This window comes from Malaclemys terrapin, chromosome 8, assembly GCF_027887155.1.
Source record: "Malaclemys terrapin pileata isolate rMalTer1 chromosome 8, rMalTer1.hap1, whole genome shotgun sequence".
Taxonomy (NCBI): domain Eukaryota; kingdom Metazoa; phylum Chordata; order Testudines; family Emydidae; genus Malaclemys; species Malaclemys terrapin.
Window position 1 is genome coordinate 85486589 of NC_071512.1, and position 14559 is coordinate 85501147.

Consider the following 14559-nt stretch of genomic DNA (forward strand, 5'->3'; position numbering starts at 1 on the left):
AAAAAAAAAAAAAAGCTGAATTCAAAGTATTCATAAACCATGCATAAATTTTAATGCTAGGTCTTCAGCTGAGGCTGATTAGCATATAGTGCAGCTCAAATGGAGGAGTGAGAGACAGATAAGGCAACTTCCTAACATATCTTTGGGAGACCATATTGTATTAAGTGTATGGCTGGTTTATGTATCTTTGTGGGCCAGGGACTGTATGCATTCCACAGTGGGGAGGATTACCACAATTCCTCCAGGAAGTGAAAACAGTAGGGGATAATTAAGGCAAATCACTCAGGTTCTAACACCTCCAGAGAAGTACCACCTCCTGTGGAGGCTCACATATTCTGGTTCAAACTGGATTCTCCAGTGATCAAGAGACAAAGAAAGGACTTTTGGATAAATAACCTAATCTTAAATTGATGCAGGGCCATTGTTCCTGTTCTTGCTCTAAAGACTGATCTGACCTTATAACAAGAGGAAAAAAACAGTTTTGGGGTTTGAAGGACTAACATCTAGAAGAGCCCTATGCTGAGTTGGGAGTGGGTGAGCACATGGGTAGGTTTTTATAGGCTTTCTCTGTAATACTTCTACCTTAAGAATAAATGTGCCTGCTTGGAAGAAGCTGTGTAGTATCTTGTAACTGCAGGCCAAATACTGGCCACAGCCCTCAGAGAAAAAGCAAAGCACAGGCCATGGCCTTCTAGGCAGACTGGCTTGCTGGGGATATCACAGTGTAGATCAGGGAGATGTCCTTAAAACCCCCACTTCCTTCTGACTGAGGCATGGGTCTCTGCCCAGGAGAGGTGATGGCTGAGAGGGAAACCTTTAAGGACCAAGCAGGGTGAGTTACCCTAAAATTGTGGCAGAGGGCAAAAGTGGCCTTTGCATCCTCTTGATCCAGGGCCCAAGTCAGTTGCCTGGCACAACATAGACCAGCCTGAAAGGATGTTAGTGGACCATTGGCAGTTGGCAAGAGGTCAATATGGCAGCCAAGTATCAGTTAAGTATAAGGGAGCTCAGTCACCCCCTCTACACTGGCATCAGGGAAAGAGTCAGCGTAGGAGTTCCCCAGTTGGTGCTACAGCTATACTGGGGTGATCGTCCCATGTAATGCTGGCTTTAGGGCCACTTTCCACCAATGGCACAGCACAAACCAGCAACCCATAGGCCTTAGCATTTACTATTTCCAAATTCAAAAACCCCGAACTGATCTTCTTCAAAAATGTATTGCTTTTCTTTCTCTAAAAAGGACTCTAAAACAAGACAAGTGTCCCGTTTTAACAAATACCTTTAATCCAGATATGAGGAATGGATTTTTTATATTTGTTTAATTCCAGGATGACTGAACTGATTTTACTCAAATTTAAAAAGTTAAACAAATTTGGATTAAACCAAGCACAAAAAGTTTAAGTCCTAAAGGAATGTTTTGATAACGTTCTGAACAATTGCAGAGGGGGAATTAGAATGGAAATGGCATCTCAATCTTAACTCTAGTTTTGCTATGGCAAATGCTACACTAAACATTTTTCAATGTTTTGTTTGTTTGTTTGTTTGTTTGTTTTTAAATGAAGTACTGGTTCTGGTACTGTCAAACAAAGGCATGACAAACTGTGTCATGTGATTAGTGGAATGATACTTCCTAGAATAGATTCTGAATAGTTTTCGCTGAAAGTACATCAGGTTCCATGGTTGTAAAAGAATTACAGAGCTTTACAACTACTGAGTACATTCTGGACAACAATGACAGAGCTTAGGCAGCCACTCAGGCGTCAAGGGATATTTCCCGACACATAGCTTCAGGAACTTGTCAATACTTTTGTTAATATTATGCCTAAAATAAACAGAAGTACATGCTTTGAGCCTCTGCTTCAGGTATGCAATGTCACACTGCCAAAGGCTACACTGCTTTACATGCCTTGCCCTCTACTCTTAGGAGAATCTGACTAATGATATTTTTAGGAGGGGGTTAGGAAGTGCTACTGCACTGGAATAGAATGAATATTACCTAAGCTGTAGATTAATTAAGTACTTGCATATAGGAAAGAACAACAAACAGACCTAAAGGGAAAAAAGCAATAAGGCAAAAGATTAAGGGCAATATTTTTACAGCTATTTAGGAATTGCTGCACTTAACATTGCAATGCCTAATTGATTTAGGAGCCCAAGACTCATTTCCAAAAGGGGTTTGGGAATTTAGGAGCCTAAAACCTATTGACGGTCAAGTGCTTAAACCCCTTTTGAAAATGAGACTTAGGCATTACAATGCTGAGTGCAGCAATGACTGAATACCTTTAAAAATCTGGGCCTAGTACCAAAGGAGCAGGATGAGCCCTTAGTATTCCCAAATAACAGAATCAGGTTAGGTATCTGAGTCTTACAATTGACATGAGAACCCGTAGAAACATCAGCAAAGACTTGTAGTTTTAGAATTCTCTCACTTCACACTGGAACAAGAGACCATGGAATTTGCCTCATTTACAGAAGTTTACAAAGAAGCAATGATCAATGACAGCACCACAAAAATCAAGTTCTCATGTTGATAAAGGGCCAGATATCTTGTATAGCAGTGGTTCTCAAACTAGGGCCGCCACTTGTTCAGGGAAAGCCCCTAGCGGGCTGGGCCGGTTTGTTTACCTGCCGCATCCACAGGTTCGGCCTATCAGGGCTCCCACTGGCCGCGGTTCGCCGCTCCAGGCCAATGGGAGCTGTTGGAAGCGGCGCGGGCCAAGAGATGTACTGGCCACTGCTTCCCACAGCCCCCATTGGCCTGGAGCGGCAAACCACGGCCACTGGGGAGCTGCGATCGGCTGAACCTGCGGATGCGGCAGGTAAACAAACTGGCCCAGCCCACCAGGGGCTTTTCCTGAACAAGCGGCGGCCCTAGTTTGAGAACCACTGTTGTATAGCACTTTACTTCACAATTAGTGCTACTAGTCAATGAGACTACTGATTAGGGTGACCAGATAGCAAGTGTGAAAATTCAGGACAGGAGGTGTGTGTGTGTGGGGGGTAATAGACACCTATATAAGAAAAAGCCCTGAATATCGAGATTGTTCCTATAAAATCGGGACATCTGGTCACCCTACTACTGATGGAGTAGTGTGCAACTCAGCATTAGTCAAATTATCAGAATCTGGCCCCAAATGAATGTTAACCATTAAATGAGCCTACCTAGTTTCTGTGGGCAGTGCTTAACCAGTTTGGAGTCTCAAATAGGATGCAAAAGGTAACTGCTGAATCCTAGAAATGGTGGGGAACCATCGCAATTGATGATTAAAAAAAGAAAGAGCTTCCTGTTTAAGTAATCATTTTAGGCTATATATAACATTTCTGAGGCCTCATCCCTTTGGCACGTAATTACTGTTTACAGTTAAACTAAAAAATTGTTCTGGTATTTCATGACATCAGGCAAATACTTTCCTCTACGGGCAAGAAGCCAAGGCCAACTAAGGACTGGACACCTGGGCTCCTGCTCAGTAGAGGGACTGTCTGTCTTGTTTTGTACAAGCAAACTATCCTTTATGAAAAGTTTTAGAGATATATTATTCGAAGAGTATCAGAGGGGTAGCCATGTTAGTCTGGAACCGTAAAAAGCAACAAAGAGTCCTGTGGCACCTTATAAGGTTGCTTTTTACATTATTCAAAAGGCGCTCTGTCTCTGTCTCTAATCTGTCTCTGTCAAAATGTAACATTTTGATGGCTATCTCAAAAAGCACAGGGGCAAAAATAAATAAAATGCATCCAGCTATTTATGGGTCACAGACAAATATTAATTTCATTAAAAAAGTTCTATAACATGGATTTGGGATCTTTTTAATTTTTTTTTTAAATAAAGAAAATTGAATTAAGCATGGTTCTAAACATGAAGGATACACTATACATGATTATATATATTTGTTAGCATATAAATCTCTGTAATTACCATATATCAGTCTCCATAAGAAAACAATCATTGTCCAAATCAGTACATGCCATGGATAAACACACAAACTTTCTTCTTGTCTTGTGGCATTCAACACAACTAAGTGTCCACTTTAAGAGTATAGCACAGATAGATACTGAGTAAGAGAAATACTTACCTTCCTCCCCAAACTGATCATAAATGTCTCTCTTTTTGGGATCACTCAGCACTTCATAGGCTTCTGCAACCTCTTTGAATTTTTCCTCTGCGTGGGGGGATTTGTTCTTATCCGGATGCCATTTAAGGGCTTGTTTTCTGTAAGCCTTTTTGATATCTTCTTCAGAAGCCCCCTTTTCAATTCCCAAAATTGAATAATAATCTTTTCCCATTCCGAGTGTTGTTGGATGAATTTTAGTTTTCCTCGATATGAAGAAACCAGTGTCCTGTGTCTGAGTAATGCAGTGATACTGGGGGGGAAAAATAGCACAAATCAGCAAAGCAGTTGGTGCTCTGAGCAGTGGGTAGACTGCTTACCCTTATTTGATTCCCTCCCCTGTTGCTCATTTATAGATAAATATACACACTGGTAGAGAGACAGCCCTCTCCAGAGCCCTCCCATTTATACTACGTGTCTCCGCTCTTTCTAGAACAGCAAATGCTACAGAACGTCATTTCCCAGACTGCTCAAAGCCAAAACATTCTCTGCACAGCTGTTTCCTCTGCCTTCCAATTAACTGTTCAATTTCCATTTTTCTCTTTTGAGTGATAAATAAGGTCTGTATCTTACTATCAGATCCCGGAACCTATAGGTCAGTGGTCTCTGACCTTTTTACATCCAACACCACTTTTTGAATTTAAGGGCAACCCAGGGTCTACACCGTCCCTTTCCCAAGGCCCCGCCCCTTCCCCAAATCCCCGCCCCCTCATTCCTTCCCCCTTCTCTCCATCACTCACTCTGCCCCACTCTCACTCACTTTCACTGGGCTGGGGCAGGGGTTTGGGAGGGGGTGCGGGCTCTGGGCTGGGGCCGAGGGGTTCACAGTGTGAGAAGGGGCTCTGGGCTGAGCCTAGGGCAGGGGGTTGGGGTGCAGGAGGGGGTGAGGGGTGCAAGCTCCAGGAGGGAGTTTGGGTGCAGGAGGGGGCTCCAGGATGGGGCAGAGTGTTGGGGTGTAGGAAGGGGTACAGGGTGCTGGCTCTGGGAGGGGGGTCAGGGCTGGGGCTTGACGTGCAGGAGGGAGTTTGGGGTGCTGGCTTCAGAAGGGAGCTCAGGGTTAGGGTGCAGGAAGGGATATGGGGTACTGGCTCCGGGAGGGGGCTCAGGGCTGGGGGTTGGGGTGTGGCCTCCTGCCGGGCAGCACTTACCTCCGGTGGCTCCCGGTCGGCAGTGGATGCAGCGAGGCTAAGGCAGGCTCCCTGCCTACCCCAGCCCCACATCGCTCCCGGAAGGGGCCAATGCACCCCTACGGCCCCTGAGGTGGGGGACACATGGCTTTGAGCGCTGCCCCTCTCTGCAAGCACCACCCCCACAGCTCTCCTGGCCAATGACAGTTGTGGGGCCGGTGCTTGTAGGCAGGAGCAGCACATGGAGGGAGACCCCCATCCCCACCCCCACCGCTGCAATGGCGACTTCTGGGAGCCGTGTGTGGGGCCGGAGTAGGCAGGGAGTCTGCCTTAGCGGCAGCCATACTGCACTGCCGCCGGACATCGCAATTGACTGGGTAGGGCTACCATACATCCGGATTTCCCCGGACATGTCCGGCTTTTCGATCTATAAATAGCCGTCTGGGGGGATTTCTAAAAATCTAAAAATGTCCGGGATTTCCCCCCCCGATCGGCTATTTATAGATGGAAAAGCAGCGACCAAGCGCTGCTGGGCAGCCAAAGCCCTTTCCCGGCTCCCCCCATCCCCTGCAGCCTTAGCACACCATCCAGCTCGGCAGCTGTCTTCCCCCTCCTCCCCTCTCCTGAACGCTCTGCCCCCCTGCTCCTCCCCCTCCCCTGCTTCCCGCGAATCAGATGTTCACGGGAAGTCTGAAAAGAAGCAGGGACAGGCCAGCAGCAGCAGGTAAGCTGGGGCGGGGGGGGAGGGGAAGACGTGAGGTGGAGGGCTCCGGGGAGGTGCGGCACGGCCCAATCCGGCCCCAGCCGAGCGGCTCCAGCCCTGGCTGGCCCCAGCGGCTCCGGCCCGGCTCAGGCCTCAGGGCACTGGCCGCAGTTCCGGCCGAGCGCGCCAGCCCGGCGCCGGCCAACCGCCCCGGCCCCAGCGGCTCCGGCCCCGGCGGCTCTGGCCTAGCTTGGCTCGGGCCCCAGGGCGCTGGCCCTGGTTCCGGCCGAGCGCGCCGGCCCCGGCCCCAGCAGCTCTGGCCCGGCTCGGGCCCCAGGGAGGCCGACCCAGCCCCAGCCGAGCACCTCCGGCCTGGCCCCAAGCCCTGTAACTCCGGCCAAAGCGCAGCCCGATTCTTGGGCTCTTGTTAAAGCTGGCCCTGCGCAGGGGATGTGGGGGGCGAGGGGGGGGTTTGAATGGGTTGGGAGTTCGGGGGGGGCTGTCAGGGGGGCAAGGGTGGGGAGAGGGGTCAAGGCAGGCAGGGAGCAGAGGGGGTTGGATGGGTCGGGAGTTCTGGGGGTCCTGTCAGGGAGCAGTTGGATAGGGCATGGGAGTCCCGGGGGGTCTGTCTGGGGGCGGGGGTGTGAATATGGGGTGGGGGTGTGGATAAGGGTCGGGGCAATCAGGGGAAAGGTAGGGTCCTAGGGGGGCAATTAGGGTGGGGGGTTCTCAGGACGGGGCAGTCAGGGGACAAGAAGCAGGGAGTCTTAGATAGGGGGTGAGGTCCTAGGGGGCAGTTAGTGGCAGGGGTCCCAGGAGGGGGCAGTCAGGGGACAAGGAGCAGGGGGGGGTTGGGGGTTCTGAGGGGGGCAGTCAGTGGGAGGGAGTGGATGGGGCGTGGCAGGGCAGGGGCAGGGCTACAGTGGGGCTCCTCCCCCCCATCCTCTTTTTTGATTGTGGAAATATGGTAACCCTATGACTGGGAGATCCTCTAGGATCAACCAGTCGATCGTGAACAACCGGTTGGTGACCACTGCTGTAGGTCATTGGTCTGAATCCAGACCTTGTTAGTAGGCACTGAAAACCTAGCTGTCTGACAGTTATAAAACCACCTATGGAAAATGAGTTGAGAATTTCAATTCCTGATGTGCATTCTAATCTATGTAGGTTCTTATACCATGTAAGAATGCACAGCTGTTCAAACTGCCAGAATAAACTGGCACCTTGTGTAGGGATTAAAAGGACATTTCAAATTCACAATAAAATCTGAAACTTTTCAGTAGCCTGATTTCACTTCATTACAACCCCAAATTACTTGATTTCCCCCTAATATACAGGATTCCAGACCCAGTCAATCTGATAAAGTACTACTTTATTGCCAATTAGGTAGTAAGCACAACAAAGTATAACAATGATATAACTTGATGCATTTCCAGTTTAAAACATCACATGCAGAAACTGGCCACATTCCTTTCCATATGTTACACTGTACAATATAAGCAGTAGAAACTGGTTTCAACAAGATGCTGATACCCGCCTAAATACAATAATTAATAGAGACTTCTGAGACAAAGCCATTTGATTTTTGATAAGTAAACAAGTTAAAGTTGGGATAGATACCCAATCACTTCATATGATGATTTACGTAAAGCAGGGATACTCAGACTGAGGCTCCGGATCCGCAAGTGGCTCTTTAAGGTGTCGCCTGCTGCTCTTCGCAGCACACGATATTAAAACACTGTGTGATTATTAACCAGTCTGAGTTATTAGCCAATCAGGATACTTTTACTATGTTATTAACCAATTGTAGTGGATAAAATGATGATATCTGGTCAGTCATTTTGCTGTGAGAATTATATAAACTAAATATTTCCCATCATACTGCTTAAATATGAATGTATAGTACTATGGTAAAGGAAACAATAAATTCACCTACTGGGTTACTAAATTTGGCTCCTGAACCACTGAGGTCTAAGTATCACTGATGTAAAGTTTTAACTTTCAAGTCTTTCTCAGACCCTGCAGAAGGGTGGGTATCACGTTACAGCCTACACGCCAGCATATTCAAGATCTCATTTGGCTCTTAGCTGGGTATTAGGTCAAGAAGTTCTAGCCATCTGGTCAAAAAGGCTATAGATTTAAGAGTGATTACTATAATTTTAGGAAAAATATTTCTTTTTAATATTTGTTCTAGTGAAAGGAAAGGCCAGTTTTAGTCATAGCTAAAAATTACACAAGAGGGACAAATAGCTTTCCATATACACCTCTACCCCAATATAACGCTGTCCTCGGGAGCCAAAAAATCTTACCGCGTTATAGGTGAAATCGCGTTATATTGAACTTGCTTTGATCCACCGGAGCACCCAGCCCCGCCCCCCCAGAGCGCTGCTTTATCACATTATATCCAAATTCATGTTATATCAGGTTGCGTTATATTGGGGAGGAGGTGTATTGTGTTTATTAATTGTTCCCCTTTCTACTTTATTATGTTCAGATGTCCTTATTCTATAAATGTCAATACTGGACTGTTTTACAGTGCCCTCAGCAATACCTGTGGGGAACTTCCACACACCAATGCTCAACTTAGAGATGGTATACATCAGAGGTTTAGATGGTATACGTCAGAACCTGCATCTCCTCCACAGATCTTCTCAGACGAGTCAGACCTATCAGTGATGGTTAAAGTTGGCCAGAAAAGGAAATTTTTTGGGGGTGGGGGGGGGGGGGAGATCTTATTCAAAGTTTCCAGTTGAGAAATATTTTTTCCGTGGGAACATACACAAAAAATTAACAATATGGAAAACTTTACATTTCCTCACCTTTACAGTTTTCCAATTTTTACCAGTGGAAAATAGAAAGAAAAGATGAAAAATATTCCCCTCACACAGACTCTTCAACATTCTGTTTTTCAAACTGGGAAAGTCAAAGTGTGACTGTGTGTTACTTTCTCATTGATTTTGTTTTGTTTGTTCCCCCTTTTTCTTGGGGAAAAAAAAGGAAAAACCTAAGGCAGCATGCAAATTCTCAAACTTTTTGCAGGGGTGGGAGGAAGGGAGGGAAATAAAAAATTAGGATTGAAACAAATTTCATGGAGAGGGGAAAAGTAAAAGAAATTAGAACTGGTTTTAACATAAAAATCATTTGACAAAACTCCATTTTTGAAGGGGAAAAAAAAAAAAGTAAATAAAAAAAAAGTTTTGACCAGCTCTGCTTATGATCCTGGTTCTGAGAACATCCGAGGATACTGGGAACCACCTGCCTCTTTGTCCCCCAGCACTAGCTTGCATCACTGGAACCTGCAATAGTCTAGATTGAGCAGTCACAATGTTCAGCTCAATCCACCCTAGTTACTGCCAGCATCAGTCATCCTCTCGGCTGTAAGAGAAGGAATTGCAATTAGACAGAGAGACAGAGAACTAGTTATCGTCCATCACTGTTTCCCCACCATGTCCTTCTCCAAGTGAGACTTGGCAGACACTATCAGGCCTTAACAAGAGCTCGTTTTTATTAGTATCATTCCTATCTAGTTCCAGGATCCTTGAGTGGATGAGAGGGGTTACATTTCATTATATTTTACCTACAGTATTTACATAATGTCTTTGCTGCACTGCATGGCTTACTCGTTTTTGTTTGTTTTAAATTAATAAAAAAAATACTCTCACCCACACCATTTAGTCAAGTTATCTTTAGAAATGTTCTAAGATTCCAAGCTAACAAAAAAAAACCCAAATTCATGCTAAGCTGAATATGCGGTCCTAAATTAAAACATTTGTACTTTTGTAGTGCTGGGGTCTCATAACAAAGCACTGTGCTGTAAAGAGTAGGCACAACAAAGGCCATACTATAAGCTTTAATGCTGAATTTTCATCATTAGATTATTTCAGAATAGAATTTTCCTATACTGCAAGGTAGAGTTGGTTTTTCTGCATTTAGGTTTCCACGGGCAGTACATAAGGTAATGTTTTAATTACATCCAGGAACATGTTACAATAATTTAGGTTCAGAGGGTGATTGTTTTCCATTATTCTAATTCCTAACTAAACAGACAACAAAAGTTAGTCTAGAAAACATTGAACAAATGACAACAAATGCTATCAATAAGACCTATGAAGCTTGGTTTTGCTGCATTGGCATATATAAGGCTCACGTTGTCAGGGCGAAAACCAACAGTTACAGGATAAACTAACAATCTGAGGCCTCATGCCTAATGAAAAGTAGCCCTTCAAAATTAAGCAGTCTACATTTTTCGGAACATCCTGGTTGATGGAGGTGGTAGGAATGGGCTGCATATGATCATTATAAACCCAACAAAGAAAAACAAAAAGTCTATGAAGTCGTCCTTTGGCAATATTGTACCAAATAGGTTACACGGTCCAACATCAAGTGTGTATAAAAGGAGTTCATGCTGAGCAAGTTCAAGACACCTTTTATAGACTAGCCTTTTAAAAAAAATTGTTAAATCCCCTAAGCTCTCTCATACTGGGGGAGGGGGGGGGGAGGAGAGAGAGGAAAAGATATCACACTATAGAATCTCAACATTTTGTTGAGGGCAACACCACTTTCCAAACTCAATGTCATACAGGTCTAAAACTTGTGCTGCACACAGAGAGCTAGTGACTTACTCTTTGCAGTTGTAACTACACAGAAAGGAAAGGCAAACATATGTCACATCTTCCTCCCATTACACAGCAGAGAGGCTGGCTTCAATAGCTCCTGCATGCAATACACCAACCAGTCAGTAGCATCACTGAAACTTAGTCAAGCCCCTTGGGGCAGAGAGGGGAGGTCACATTCCTGGAGAATATACATACATACATACATACATACCCAAAGACTGAAAATCTGTATCCATGTGTTCCCCTACATAAGATTCTGGCCTCAAGTAGCAGTATTTTCCAGATACATAGAAGTGATGCTTGCTGATAGCAGCACCACATGGCTCCCGTAGCCCAGATGCCAGGCAGGCAGGTGTCTCCAAGGCTACATCTACACAGCAATGTAAGGCTAGTGTTAATGGGACTCAAGTCAGCTGATCTGTGTCAGGGAATCATGGGCTTGAGCCTGTACACTGCATTTTAACCCTAGGTTAAGGATTTGCTGACCTGTGCTCAAACCTAGGGCTCTGGCATCCACACTGTAGTGCACAGACCAGAGTGAAAGTAAACGTATTCCAAAATACCTAGCGCCTCCTGTCAACACACTAGCCCTAGGAACGTGGTGCACTGTGGGAAAACTCTACTGCCCTCACTGTTCCCTCACTGTGGCAGTATTGAAAGAACTCAGGTGTCCACAAGGAGCACAAGTACATAAACCACATAATTAGTTCATTTGATGGCTGTCTCAATAGAATGACTGCAGTTTGAGAAGGCTTTATACTGAAACTACCACCTAATCTGAGAATTGGGCTCTCCAGCTCTAGGCTGAGTCCCACTGGCACAAAAATGTCCATGTGCACCTGTTCTCAGGATAATTAGGACATCAGTCACCAGGGCAGTCATATTAAAATGGAACATGGCAAATCTTAATTTTTAAAACAGGATGTTCAATGAAGGTGTTTTGGTGTGGGGGGGGAGGTTTAATTTATTTTTGTCTGTTTGTTTTGAAGTTTGACATAAAATGAAGGTCACATCCCCAGCCTTGCTGCTGCCGACTACAAAGCAGTGAAATGCATGCCCAAGGCTTGGAGCGCAGTGTGCTCCAGCAGCCAGTGAGATCTCTTACCCCTGCCCCTGCTGGGATAAAAGGATCCCCTGGAGACTGCGGGGAAGTTTTGGGGCTGGTTCCCAATCACTGCCCTCACAGTGCATGCGGCCCCAGCGAGATCAGGGAGCAAGGGCCAGAGAGTGGAGTGAGACCAAGAGGATGCCCTGCGGGGAGGGGGAGTGGCAGAGCTCCCTGCTCAGCACAGCTGGGAGTGGGATGACCTGTACCACCCCGGGGGCCAGGAGCTGCCTCCTGCCTGTCAGCTTTGCTTATTGCTCTGGGCAAGTTCTGTGCAGCAGCGAGGAGGACCAGAGCACGCTTGGCCAGACAGTAATGGCACTTCTGGTCGCTGTGCTCTTCCTTTGCCACTGGGAACTCTGGGATACATCCAGAGGACTTCTGGGACCAAGTCAAATTGAGTCAAGCTGGGACTGCATGCACACAGGAAAGCAGCAGGGCTCGGACCCTATGTCCCAGCTTAACACAGGCTTGGACACTCCAGCCGTGCAGGGTCCTAGGATCCTAGGTCTGAGCCCGAGGTTAGCACAGTTGGTATGTGGACACAAGGAGGGTTTGGAGCCCAGGCTTACATTGCCGTGTAGACATAACCCAATAATGACAGCATGCACAATAATTATAATCCAACAGAACACCACTGATTAGTCACTATTCTTTCCCATTTCTTCATCACATAGGCACAATATCTTCACTGCAGTCCTCAGATTTTGATGTATCATGTGACTATTAGATGGTTAGTAGCCAGCATTTTATCCAGTGACTGTATGTCTGTCTATTTTAGGATTTTCAATTCCTTTATACACCATTACTAGTCTACGATGCAAGGGTATGCGTAGAAACGGAGGCTGCAGTATACTCTGCATGGCACACAGGCTGCCGCATATGGTTGGCTTCCAATGTATATTGTATAGGTGTATTGTCTGCCAAGTAAAACATGGTCAAGAGTAATGAGTCTGGACTAGTGGAGAGAAATATATCTGGCAACTGTTGCAAGTATTTTGGCTTTGCTATCTATATATCTAGACCAGGGGTCGGCAACGTTCGGCACGCGGCTCGCCAGGGTAAGCACCTAGCGGGCCGGGCCAGTTTATTTACCTGCTGACGCGGCAAGTTCGGCCAATCGCGGCCCCCACTGGCCGCGGTTCACCGTCCCAGGCCAATTGGGGCGGCGGAAAGCAGTGCGGGCCGAGGGATGTGCTGGTCGCGGCTCTCCGCCGGCCCCATTGGCCCGGGACGGCAAGCCGCCGCGAGTGGGGGCCGCAATCGGCCGAACCTGCTGCGTCAGCAGGTAAATAAACTGGCCCGGCCCGCTAGGGTGCTTACCCTGGCGAGCCGCGTACCGAACGTTGCCGACCCCTGCTCTAGACTGTACAGCACCTACACTACATCTTTAAGAGATCTAAAGAATCAATTGCCTTAAATAAGCAGCTTAATTTAGACATAAACTTGGAAAGTTTCATGGTCATCAAGTGTACTTTGCTTAACCAGCAAAATCCTTTGTGCAAGCCCTTAATTTTATAACTCAATATCTGTCTTCTGTCATGCATGCAAGAACTTTTCAATTGAGGGAAAGGTTTTATTGGTATAATTAGAAACTAAATGCAATATTGGAAGCAGCTAAGAAGGAAGATCGTATTCTGTCAAAAATACATGAGCCCCTAGTCATTCAATGGATCTCTAATACAAATAATACCCTAAGATTTTCATAAAGCAAAAAATGATTGGTGACAAAGCTAAAGTACCCCCCCTAAAATATTGTACGTCTGTCAGAACATCCTTACATGTAATTAGACTAACTCATTAAGATGCAACAGCACCATATTCCTCAATTATTGAATATGTTCATTAGCAAAATTAAATGGGAAGCTGGAGAAATATAGATAGCCTTAAGCCAAGATAACAGATTCCAATTACTGAGGACAAAGTTGGATTAATCTTTACAATGATAAGGGATAAGCATACTGTTCCTCAATAAATAGTAAAATTGTGTGTCTTTTTTTGAGCAATCAGGAAAGGAGGAGGAAGAAAGCAAAGTAGTCATATTGTTGAAGGGCACTGTATTAATTTCAATGGAATAAATGGACTCAAAGAGTCAAAGGTATTAACATGACCCTGTCACTGTTCAACATTAAAAAGTTTTAAACAAGGTTCAGGCTTTTGGAATACAATGACTTCTGCCTGCTCAGTGGCAAATACACTGCTAAAAAATTTCTTAATCTTTACCAAAGATATAGAAAAGGAGGAGAAAATTAAAACATTTGAAATGTAAAATGTCAAGTAATGCCTTCGTTTTAACAGGATACCAGGATAGCTAGAATCTTTAGAAGGAAACCCCATTAGTCACTCTTTCAGATGATAAATAACTATTTAGGAGAAATTAAATCAGTTGAAATGGGCTGGAATTGTTAAAGTCTGATCCTATTTCCTAGAAGACAAAACAAGACAAACATACCCAAAAGGAGAGAGAAAAGAAAAGCAAAGGGAAAAAATGCAGTTTCTGTGTCTGGTGTTGACTCTTACTTGCTACCACACTGCTGGAGAAGCACAGGAATAGCACACTCTGAGTCCTAGCAAACTTGTACCAGCATCAAACTGACTAGGGCATTGCTTTTTGGTGCCAGTTTAGTCACATATTCACAGCAAAGTTGCAAAATATGGTCTTGGACAGCTAAGCCAGACTCTTGATAGAGAGAAGGCAAAAGGAGAAAGAGAGAGAGAGAGAGAGTAAAGAGAAGAAATAGAACATACGAAGGGGAATGACAGTCTCACATCGCAGGTGGTATTCAGGATTTAGCCAAAGCTGGTGGAGGAGGAAATATCATTTGCGTTCCTCTCTCCCCCTAAGGATCAGGTTGATGAAAGCCCAGTGATGCTATGGTACAGCCTGGGGTCCCAGGAGACT

General features: G+C 45.5%; 1 protein-coding gene across 2 annotated transcripts in view; it reads right to left on the reverse strand.

The window, feature by feature from the left end:
- Positions 1-14559, reverse strand: part of DNAJB4 (DnaJ heat shock protein family (Hsp40) member B4) — a 40910-nt gene that overhangs the window by 7374 nt on the left and 18977 nt on the right. The window contains exons 1-2 of one of the 2 annotated variants that reach the window (XM_054037756.1): positions 8488-8506; positions 4071-4359 (exon numbers count right to left, since the gene is read on the reverse strand). In XM_054037756.1, coding sequence (XP_053893731.1) covers positions 4071-4281 — 211 coding nt within the window. In that variant the 5' untranslated portion in view covers positions 4282-4359; positions 8488-8506. Of the gene's footprint in view, positions 1-4070; positions 4360-8487; positions 8507-14559 lie in introns of those variants that run through there. The other variant, XM_054037755.1, reaches the window with a different exon arrangement.